This window comes from Bubalus bubalis, chromosome 20 (assembly GCF_019923935.1).
Source record: "Bubalus bubalis isolate 160015118507 breed Murrah chromosome 20, NDDB_SH_1, whole genome shotgun sequence".
In the NCBI taxonomy this organism is placed as follows: Eukaryota; Metazoa; Chordata; class Mammalia; order Artiodactyla; family Bovidae; genus Bubalus; species Bubalus bubalis.
The window spans coordinates 63,550,843-63,562,271 of record NC_059176.1 but is presented as its reverse complement, the minus strand read 5'-3'; the positions used below and the strand labels follow the sequence as shown (position 1 = coordinate 63,562,271).

The 11,429-nt window shown below is 40.8% G+C and overlaps 1 protein-coding gene across 2 annotated transcripts; it reads left to right on the top strand.

The window, feature by feature from the left end:
- Nucleotides 1-683: 683 nt before the first annotated feature.
- Nucleotides 684-8,285, top strand: LYSMD4 (LysM domain containing 4). 2 transcript variants are annotated; one of them, XM_006049079.4, is made up of 3 exons: nt 684-750; nt 2,046-2,335; nt 4,661-8,285. In XM_006049079.4, the coding sequence occupies exons 2-3, from the start codon at nt 2,054-2,056 to the stop codon at nt 5,270-5,272; spliced, it is 894 nt and encodes a 297-aa protein (XP_006049141.2). In that variant the 5' UTR covers nt 684-750; nt 2,046-2,053; the 3' UTR covers nt 5,273-8,285. The 2 variants fall into 2 exon arrangements, with proteins under 2 accessions (XP_006049141.2, XP_044788714.1); XM_044932779.1 differs by lacking the exon at nt 684-750 and adding an exon at nt 760-1,099 and having other exon boundaries at nt 2,046-2,411; nt 4,661-4,771.
- Nucleotides 8,286-11,429: the final 3,144 nt, after the last annotated feature.

Here is an 11,429-nt window from a genome sequence, read left to right as displayed (position 1 = left end):
AAACTACTGCACAATTGCACTCATCTCACATGCTAGCAAAGTAATGCTCAAAATTCTCCAAGCCAGGCTTCAACAGTACATGAACCATGAACTTCCAGATGTTCAAGCTGGATTTAGAAAAGGCAGAAGAACCAGAGATCAAATTGCCAACATTCACTGTATCATGGAGAAAGCCCTCCACCATGTGACACTTGATAAATTATGTTTCTTTGGTCATTGTTTGCGCAGTTCGCTGTGTTACACCGGTGGACTTTTCTTTTTTATCCTTTTGGGCGGGGCGCGGCGGAGCAAACTCCTGTGTTCAGACCACAGAAGGCCCAGGCTGCGGAGACCCCTCACCCTCCCACGCAGATCCCCTGGGGCTTCTTCTTGGCCGGAGGCCTCAGCTACCCTCTACTAGGTACCCGAGCTGTCGTTACATATCACAGACAGACAGGGGGTGAGAGCGCGGAGGCTCAGCGGAGAGCTGGGAGAGACAGAAGACAGGACCGGCCAGGGAATGCGGCACCCACTGTCAGGCGGGTGTGGCGAGATTCCGTCCTGGGGCTTCACCTGGGCCCCGCCCAGCCGCCGGCCTCGGCCCCGCCCCTGGGATTCGCAGGTCCAGTGCCGACCTCTCCGCACCGCCGGAGCCGCCCATCACTGATTTCATTGGCTACCTCGCCGTTCCCGCCCCCAGACACCAGCTGATTTCCGCAGCCAATCGGCAGGCGCGGCGGCGGCGGGTCTCGGTGGATCCCGGATGCTGAGGTACCGGGCCTGCTGGAGGGGGGCGACGGTTCTAATTCGGGGCAGTGACATCGCCCCGCTTGTAGTCTGGGTAGCCAGCCGCCACTCCTGAGACTCTGAGGTCACCCTCCTGCAGCTGGAGGTGCCGCGACCCAGACTGTCCAGGGCTGGCCGGAGGTTTCTGGGGTGGAGGTCGGAGGTCGTGCCTCTGTGGAACGTTGGGACTCCGACGGTCTGAGCAGAGGATGGGCTGCTCCCGGCTTTTTCTTAGATAGCTCCTGTTTGGGGGTCCCCCGTCCTTTCGCGGAAGGAGCTCCGAGGGAAATGGAGGCCCTGGGGCTTCTTGCAGGCGCTGAGCTCCGACGGGAAGGTCCGCTCGAGCCCCGGCCGCCGCGGGTGACCCTCGGACATCCGGAGAGCCGGCGGGGGCTCCAGAGTGCGGGGAGGGGGCTGGGGCCAGGGAGGGGTCGCTCCGCGGCCCCGCTGTTCCTAGGGGGCCGTACCTCTTCTGGCTCCCAAGAAACCCAGTGCCAATTGTTTCAGGCTGTCGTTCCCGGTTTTGAGATTTCATTTTGGAAGTTCATTGGAGCCACTTGGAGAGCGAAAAGGCTGAATTGTGGCTTCTGCACTTGTCTGGAAGTGAAAATAAAAACCAGACTTGGGAAGGTTCTGAAGGCCAAGGGAGCTGTGAGAAACCGGACGAATTCCTTAGTTTGACAGAAATCTTCCCCTTAACTTGCCTCACTTGTTACATAATGCAAGCCGTTTCAAGATCAGAGTATTTAGTCTCATAATTCTTCTAAGCAAATGTTCTTAGTCTTGACCTTAAGTAAAAGTACTTTGGAATGCTTGAAGAATTGAGCAATAATTTTTTGGTAAAAGGTTCTGAGTTTAAGAGTCTTAGTGCAAGGAAGGAAGTTGAGAGCAATCCTTACCTCTCGTCAGTGATCCCAGCTGGTGCTTTATTACTCCAGGACCAAAAACAGAAGTTATTTCTGTACATCTCTGGGTTCTGGGGAGACATAGCAATGGATGAGGAATAAAGGGAGAAGAAAGGGGATTCTTGTTTTTTTGCTCAAAAATATGTAATTAGGAAAAAATTATTTATTTGCCTATCTCTCCCTTCATCTCAGCCAACATAAATACATTTTGATATTTTTGTGCACAAAATATTCAACACATGTCATGAGTATGTGTTGAGTATTTATTTTAGGGAAAGAAGTCATATCTAACAAGAAGAAGACATTTATCTTCATTGCAGTCCCAGAGGAATGAATATGCCTTGTGTGGAATTAACCTTGGGGTTTGGTTTTCAGTTAAGGAAATGAGGCAGAAGGAGGTGATAACCAAGACCTTCCAAAGCCCAGCTGTGGTCTGTAGGACTCGGACCAGCCACGTTTACATGTTTGAGAATGGTGTTGAGGACTCCGAGGACTCCTCTGAGGAAGAATCCCACCGAGTGGCCCTGCGGCCCCGGGGCAAGGAGGGCCAGAAGAAGGGTGCCCACCACCCTCACCGGCCAGGAGCAGGGGATGTGGTGCTGCTGCAGCGGGAGCTGACCCAGGGGGACAGCCTCAACAAGCTCGCTCTTCAGTATGGCTGCAAAGTAAGAAACCCCACAGGAGAAGGCGCCACCTGCCGCTTGGCCCTGTGTTAAGAGGAACAGAGGCACTCACTGAAGGGTGGGGACCCTTCATACCTCTTCCTGACCCCCAGAATTGGTTGGGAGAAGCCTGTTCTAGAGTAAAGGACACTCCTATCTAGCTAGAGATGGAGGGCAAGTGGAATGACCTGTTCATCACAGAGAAAGGGAATTAGGAATTTCAGGTGATGGGACAGTTCCCTCTCTGCACAGTACTTCTGGTCTTCCTTGTCCTTCCAAACTGAAATTCTGAAACCTTTTTTTCTTTTGAGCACATTTTATTTAATGCATAATGGGGCCAGAGATGCCAGGCAGAGTTTATCCAAAATTTCTTTGGTGTGCTTTTTTTTTTTTTTGTGCTACTTTTCTGTTTTTAAACCTTTCTTGCTAACTGTAGCTTATTTGGTAAATTTTTGCCTTCTTTCTTTCAGAACTGCATGATCTATCCTTTGTATGCTGTGTATCTATATAACCCTGTTTCTCTCTTTAATTATGTTTTTAGCGTTCAGAGTGATTAACAATGGCAAAGTAAGTAGGAGAGTATTTATTGAATTGTTGCATTTTCTCCTAGATTCTAACTATTTCATTTTGCTAGCACTGTGCTACTATTTTCTATGGCTCTCTCCAAGGCTATATAAGCTACTTGTTTAAAAAATCCTTTTTTCCTTGAAGGGTCTCTCATTTATCTAACAGGGATCAAATGACTCAACATGTTGTGTGGGACTGTTGTTTCCCAGGGTATTAAACTGGTCTCCAGGGACTCATGCAAGCCTGCTCAGTTGCTAAGTCATGTCCAATTCTTTGTGACCCCATGGACTGTCGCCATGTAGCCTCCCCTGTCCATGGGATTCTCCAGGCAAGAATACTAGAGTGGGTTGCCATTTTCTACTCCAGGGATCCTCCTGACCCAGGGATCAAACCTGCATCTCCTGCATTGGCAGGCGGATTCTTTACCACTGAGCAATGTGGAAAGCCCCCTGGGACTCATAATGGTCTCTAAATCGTACTGAGATTTTTATTTGATCCTAATAATCAGCTTCTGTAGGCATACTAAATGGTTTATAGAGCAAGGGCTAAAAATTGAATCCTTTCCTACAAAGACTTGAGTAGACGCAGTGGGCTTCTTGGAATGCTGATGTTTAACAAATCCAAAAGAACTCTATAATTTATCTAATAAGTGATCAGTTTTCCTATTTGAAGTAAATAAGTTTGATGTTAGCTTATTAGGATCAAAGACAAAAATATCTCAAGTATCTTAAGTTACAAGATATACAGCAATACAATTAAATGGTAAAAAGCAATTGCTAAATAATTAATGAAGATGATTGATTTGAATGAAGTCTGTTGACTATTTACATTCTAGTTTAAATGGACTTAGGAGTTAAAACCTTAGAATCTATCTCTGATGCTTTTGGTAAGTTTTCAAACAATCACTTGAGGGAGGATTTGTCTTTGACTTAACATTTCCCCCTACTTTTTAAATCGTAAAGTTTGAGTATGAGGGGAGTTTGTTATGACTTTGTCATAAACTTTGTTGTGAGTCTTTAAAACTCAGGTCATGTTCCTTTCTCAAGTCACAATATTGAAATGGAAGGTGTCAGTCTGTAGTTTCCAACTTGATGCATACTCTGTGCATGTTTCTAGTTATAAAAAGTGTTCTGAAAGCCTCAAACTGAATTAACTCTAGATTGCTTTTATTTTAAAAATAAGTTTATAGGCCATATAGTACATCTGGAAAGGAAAACATAGTAGAATCATGAGAGCACACCTTTTAAGAAGTTGTTACAGATGAACTAGGTCCTAGTGTCGGTAGAGCTGGCTAAGGCTTTCTGTTTGCTGAATGCTGATATCTACTGCGGCTACTAAATTAAATTCTGATGCAGGAGAGAAATCAGCCAGACAGGGGCACTGTTGCCTAAAAAGTTAAATGCAGAAAGGGCTACAACCTCTTTTACCATGAAGTGTTTCACCTTAAGGCTTTTTATTGAAGGCACACTTTAAACAAATAAACAATAGATTCTTTTCCAAAACTGATCTTGAGTTGCTCCAGTTTGTAAGTCTATACAAAAATTTGACGACTAAGCTGTACATTAAGGCCGAGTTAAAGCCAAAAAACAGTTATTCAGCCTGAACTCAATTTTGTGTATAGTTACAGTTTTCGAGTGTTCGTCAGATTCTTAAGTGATGTGAGTGTGGACCATCACCCAGGAAGGTTAAGTGCCACTTTTTGGATATTAGTTTTAAACAGCTTTACGTATTTTGTGATGTTTGTCTCCATGGCTTCCCTAGGTCGCAGATATCAAGAAAGTCAACAACTTCATCAGAGAACAAGACCTATATGCTTTAAAATCTATTAAGATTCCAGTGAAAAACCACGGCATCCTAACAGAGACCCACAAAGAACTTAGACCCCTCCTGAACTCATCCTCAGAGACCAGAGTGACCTTCGAGGAGCAGCCAGACCCAGACAGAGCAGCTGTCAATGCCAGTGCCTCACCTAGCTCACTGACGGATTTCTTTAAGGGCATTGATCAGAGTATTGAACATGCAGTTCAATCAGAAATCTTTTTGAGTGAAAGTTACTCCATAGAGACGTCCAGTCAGCCACTGCTTCCTGCTCCTCCGAAGATACCAACAAATGGTGCAGACTGTGGAATTCAGTGGTGGAATGCTGTTTTTATCATGCTTCTAATTGGAGTTGTTTTACCAGTGTTTTATTTGGTCTATTTTAAAATACAAGCTACTAGTGAGACCCCTAGTATCTTGAATACAACTGCTATCCCTAATGGCTCCATGGCAGGGAATGCAGTTCCAGGGCAAGCCCCCAGATTAGCAATTCCAATGCCAACCATCCCCTCTTCAGACAGCCAGTTCAGTCAGACCACCCACGGGGGGAGCTAGCTCTTGTTTCTAAGGAACCAGGCCAGCTATAGCACTTGGGCTTCTGCTGATGTTGGCCGTATCTTAGCATGCTGCTTTTTTTTTTTTCCTGTGACGTATGGACAGATTTCAGAAGTCACCCTCATGTTCTCAGTCACATTCATCATGGGGAGTGGACTCATCAAAGCCTGTGGGAGCCAAAACATCAGCATTCTCAACCTCTTTTACATCCAGAGAAAAGCGACAGGAGAGACGTTTGCACATGGCAATGCTGCTCCTTGAAGGCATTTAGTGGACTGGACTTGTGTGTCTTCACAATAGCACTGTAGGCCCTCAAGTTGGACATGCTTGGAGGGAGATGAATGCCTTGGCAGATGGACCTGCGTATGGGAGACCCTGGTGTCAGCTTTGTCTATCTGTGTGTTGCTTTGTCCCCTGCCTATTGTGGAGGGATGACTGGCTCTGAAAAACGATGTTTTGTATATCTCCCCGGCAAAAACGGTATGCAATAATGAGATGCCACCCTGTTTCAGGGCGTGATACATTAGAGTTGTAACAAGCCCTGCTTCACATTTACACCCAGATAGCTTTTTTATGTCATGTCTAGAATTTTGAAAGCCCTAAATCTAAACTGCTGTAGTATTGAGTAAGTAGCAGTTCTGTTCCTCATAATTTTAGAGCTCCTTAATCTGACACAGAGGCACATTTTAAGCTCTTCATGGCATAGCCGGCACTTCTGGCCGGAACATTTGAAGGCCATGGCCCAGTTTCACCTGAGGACCTTTTCCATAGTGATTGCTAACTGGATTCCCCAAGTCAGCATCCTTGGAAGGAGCTCGTTCTGATCTGTATCGAGTGGAGTAGGTATAGGGAGAAAGATGAGTGCCTTATCACCCAGGTCCCAACACGTGACATTTCTAAGGCTGAGCAGTCACCAGCCCAGCATCTGCTGGCCCTTGTATGCTCCTGGCAAAGTGGTGCAGGGAGAATGAATGTACTTGCTCTGCTTCCTTGATCCTGTTCTTAGGACTTCTAGAGTCGTAGAACAGGATTAGGACTCAGTCACCTTTCTTTGGGTGAATACAATGTAGCTCATGATGTTAAAATACCGAACACTTACTGTAGAGCCTAGAGGTGACCCTTGCTGTGGAAGACCATAAAAAGAGATGCCTGAGGTTTGCCCATCTTCTCTAACATGGCAACAGCGGCGTTAAGTTTGGAAGCTCGTGGAGGGCCTGGTTGGCCTCTGAGGCCTTGCTGTTGTGACAAGGGTGATTGGGGTGAGGGTAGGAGCCTGCCTTGGTCCCATGGAGGAGTGGAAATTGGCCAGGGTGGCTGAGCCTTGGAAAGGTCTGCCTCCAGGGAGAAAAACATGATGAACAAACGCTGAGCTTTGGGCAAGTTTAAGGCATTTGACACCTTTGGCCTAGAGATCAGTTTAAAAGAGCTCATGTAAGAAAAGGGGAATGTGGTGGATGAGTACTTGAGATGGGTTTTCAATTTCTCCTCTCAATCAATCATGTGAAAAACTGTTTTGTCCTGGGTTCAATTAGCAGATTTAAATCATAAAACTAAATGTTTTCTTCAAAGTCAAACTGGTCTTAAAGTGAACTTGTGAATCATTGCTACAGGAAATGTTTTGATCATATAAATGCCTTTCTAGTCAAATGTTTGTGTGCTGTGCCCAAGGACCACAGGTTTCTCTAACATTTTGTCACCATTAATTTCAAAAGGCAGGATGCAGGCTCATGAGAAAATTACTTTTGCCAGGCAAAGAACTGTGTCCTTTTTTCAAGTGGAATAAAATAATTTCTTCTGTGAAGGAAAATTGATTCCTCCCTTTTAATTTGGGAATTGGTAATTCAGAATTAAAAGATGTGGGATGATGCTGGAGAAAATGGAGTTGTCTGTGTCCAAGAGGTGAGGCCTGCCCAAGGATTGTGCCCACGGTTACCCCAATAGGTGGAGAACAAGTGTTAACAAACACAGTCTCATTGATTGGCTACATGACATGCTTTAAAATTGTTTTAGGTATACATAAAAGATACCATGGAGCTCACTTTCTGTATGTTTTACTGCATTTGTAGTGTGTTTTGGGAGTTATGTTGTAAAGAAATAATTAGACTTGTTAGATAGTCTCCAGTTCTTTTGATTGAACTGTTGTGCTTAATATTGCAGAAGTCTAGGGAATCTATCATCAGGCAAAGGATACTCCCATCTGGGAAGGCAAGGATGCAGAGACGAAGCAGATGCCTTAGGGTCACCCAGAGCAGGTCTACCCAATCACAGCCATGACACAGTCCTTCCTCAGGAATTTAGTTCTTTACTTTGCCTCTGTGAATGCCTAAATGAGGGAGAATAACATGGGCCCTAAGATGATGGCTCATAGAGGGGATTTTAACATTTTTTCCCAGTTTCATTGAGATATAATTGACATACAGCACTATATGAGTTTGAGATGTACAGCATAATGATTTGACAGATATGTTGTGAAATGATTACGAGTTTAGTTAACATCCATCATCTCATGTAGATACAAAAAAAAGAAATAAAAAAAAAAAACCATGGTTTTTTCCTCTTGTGATGAGAACTCAGGATTTCTTTTCTTAACAACTTTGATATATACCATATAACAGGTGTCAACTATAGTCATCAAGTTGTACATTATTACTTTTGTAATACTTCTCATAACTGGAAGTTTATACCTTTTGACCACATCTTCCAATTTCCCCACTGACCTCACTCTCTGCCTTGGTAGCTACAAACCTGATCTCTTTCTATGAGTTTGGGTTTCTTTTCTTTGCGTTTTTTTTTTTTTTTTTTTTAGATTTCATGTATAAGTGAGATCATACAGTATTTGTCTTTCTCTGACTTATTTCACTTAATGTAATGCTGTTAAGATCCATCTGTGTTGTTCCAAATGGCAGGATTTCCATCTTTTTAATAGCTGAAAAACATTCCAGTGTATGTTTATGTATCACAATTTCTTTATCCATTCATCCCTCAGTGGACACTTACGTTGTTTCCATGTCTTGGCTATTGTAAATGAATGCTGCTCTGAACATGGAGGTGCAGATACCTCTTTGACATAGTGTTTTTATTTTCTTCAGATATATTCCCAGAAGTGGAATTGCTGGATCATGTTGTAGTTCCATTTTTTAATTTTTGAGGAACGTCTATTTGTTTTCCATAGTGGCTGTACCAATCTGTAATCTCACCAATAGTACACAGGGTTTCCCTTTTCTCCACAACCTTGTCAGCACTTATTATATCTTGTCTTTTTGACGATAGACATTCTAACTGGTATGAGGTGGTATCATTGTGGCTTTGATTTGTACCTCCCTGATGGTTAGTGATGGAGATAGGTTTTCATGTATGTGTTGACCTTTCATATCTCTCTTCATTGGAGAAATGTCTATTCAGGTTCTTTGCCCATTATAATTTTTTTTTTTTTTTTTTTTTTTTTTTGCTGTTGAGTTACAAGTTCTTTATACATTTTAGATATTAACCCCTTATCAGATACATGGTTTACAAATATTTTTCTCCCATTACATAGGTTATCTTTTCATTTTGTTAATGGTTTCTTTTGCTGTGCAGAAGCTTTTTACTTTGATGTAGTCCCATTTATTTTTTTATCTTGTTGTTTGTGCTTTAAGTGTCATATCCAAAAAAAATTGCAAACACTGATGTCATGGAGCTTACTGCCTGTTATTTTCTAGTAGTTTTATGGTTTCTAGTCTTTGAGTCAAGTCTTTAATTGATTTCAAGTTAATTTTTGTGAGTGGTGTAAGATAGGCATCTACTTTCATTCTTTGCATGTGAATATTCAATTTCCCCAGCCCTGCTGTCAAAAAGACTGTTTTTTTCTCCATTGATTATTCTTGGCTCCCTTGTGAAATATTGCTTGACTCTATATGAATGGGTTTATTTCTGGGCTCTTGATTCTGTTCCATTGGTGTGTGGTTTTAATGTCATTACCATACTGTTTTGATAACTATAGCTACATAGCTTGTAATCAGAAAATGTGATGCTGCCTACTTTGTACTTCTTTCTCAGGATTGCTTTGGTTCTTCAGAGTCTTTTGTGGCTCTGTATAATTTTTAGTACTGTTTAGTTTTTCTCCAATTCTGTGAAAAGTGCCATTGAAATCTTGATAAGAGACTGTTGAATCTATAGATAGCTTTAAATAATGTTAAATCTTCAATCCATGAGTACAGGATAGTTTTTCCTTAATTTGTATCTCCTTCATTTTCTTTTATCTATATCTTGTAGTTTTCAGTGTAGAGATATTTCATTTCTTTGGTTAAATTTATTCATAAGTATTTCATTGTTTTTGATGCTTTTAAGTGGCATCATTTTATTTCTTTTTCAGATAACTCATTGTTAGCATATAGAAACAATATTGTTTCTTTTGTATCCTGGAACTTCACTGAATTTGTTAATTAAATCTAACTTTTATTTTGGTAGAGGCTTTAGGATTTTGAATAAGTAATATGTCAACTGCAAATGTTGACATTTTTATTTCTTCTTTTCTACTTCTGGTACTTTTTTTTTTTTTTTCTTTATTCTACTTCTGATTGCTCTGGGTAGGACTTCCAGAACTATATTGAATAGAAGTTTTGAGAGTGGACACCCTTGTCTTGTTCCTGATCTTATGGGAAAAACTTTCAGCCTTTCACCATTGATCATGATATTATCTGTGGACTTGTCATATTTATGGTCTTTGTTATGTTAAGATATGTTGTTTCTATACCTAATTTGTTAAGAGTTATTTTTTTTAAATCAGGAACAGATATTTTGTCAGATTCTTTTTCATCATCTGTTGAGATGATCATATGATTTTTATCCATTTTGTTAATGAGGTGTATCACACTGATTTATTTGCAAATGTTGGAACATCTCTGCATCTGTGGAATAAATCACACTTAATCATAGTAAATGATCCTTTTAATGTACTATTGAATTTAGAATGCTGATATTTTATTGAGAATTTTTGCATCAGGAATACTGACATATTTTTTTTTCTTATAGTGTCTTTTTTAGAATAGATAATGCTGGCCATGTAAAATAAATTTGGGAGTTTTCCCGCTTTGATTTTTGAGAATAGTATCAGTAGGATTGGCATTAATTCTCCTTTAACTGTTTGGTAAAATTCACCAGTGAAGCCATCTGGCTCTGGGCTTTTCTCTGTTGGAAGATTTTTTATTACTAATTCAGTCTCCTCACTTGTAGTTGGTCTGCAGATTTTCTATGTCTTTCTGATTCAGCCTTTATAGGTTGTATGTTTCTAAGAATTTTTCCATTTCTTCTAGATTGTCCAGTTTGTTAGCATATAGTTGTTCATAGTAGCTCCATGGAGTCTTTATAAATCTTTGAATCAGTTGTAATGTCTTTTTTCATTTGTAATTTTTTTGATTTGGGTCCTTTCTTTTTTCCTTGGCTAGTCTAGCCAAAGATTTGTCTAATTTTGTTTATCTTTTTGAAGATCCAGTTTTTAGTTTCTTATCTTTTTAGTCTCTATTTCATTTTATCTCCTCTAATCTTTCTTTCCTTTCTTCAACTAACTTTGAACTTAATTTATTCCTCTTTCTGTAGTTCTTTGAGGTGTAAAGTTAGGTGGTTTATTTGAATTATTTCTTAATGTAGGTGTCTTTTGCTGTGTGTTTTCCTCTTACTCTGCAACACATACATTTTGATATGTTGTGTTTTCATTTTGGTTTGTGTCAAGAAACTTTTCTGTCTCTCTTTAAAAAGATCACATACCATGATCAAGTCAGATTTGTCCCAGGAATGCAATAATTCTTCCATATATGCAAATCAATCAATGTGATACACCATGTTAACAAATTTAAAACTAACCATATGATAATCTCAATAGATGCAGAAAAAGCTTTTGACACAATTCAACCCCATTTATGATTTTAAAAACTCCTCAAAAAATGGGTACAGAAGGAACCTACCTTAACATAATAAAGGTCATATACAACAAACACAGCAAACCTTATTCTAAACAGTGAAAAACTGAAAGCATTTCTTCTGAAATCAGGAACAAGACAAGGGTGCCCACTCTCACCATTATTACTCAACATAATTTTGGAAATCCTAACTATGGCAATCAGAGAAGAAAAAGAATAAATGGAATCCAGATTGGAAAGAAAGAAGTAAAACTCTATTTGCA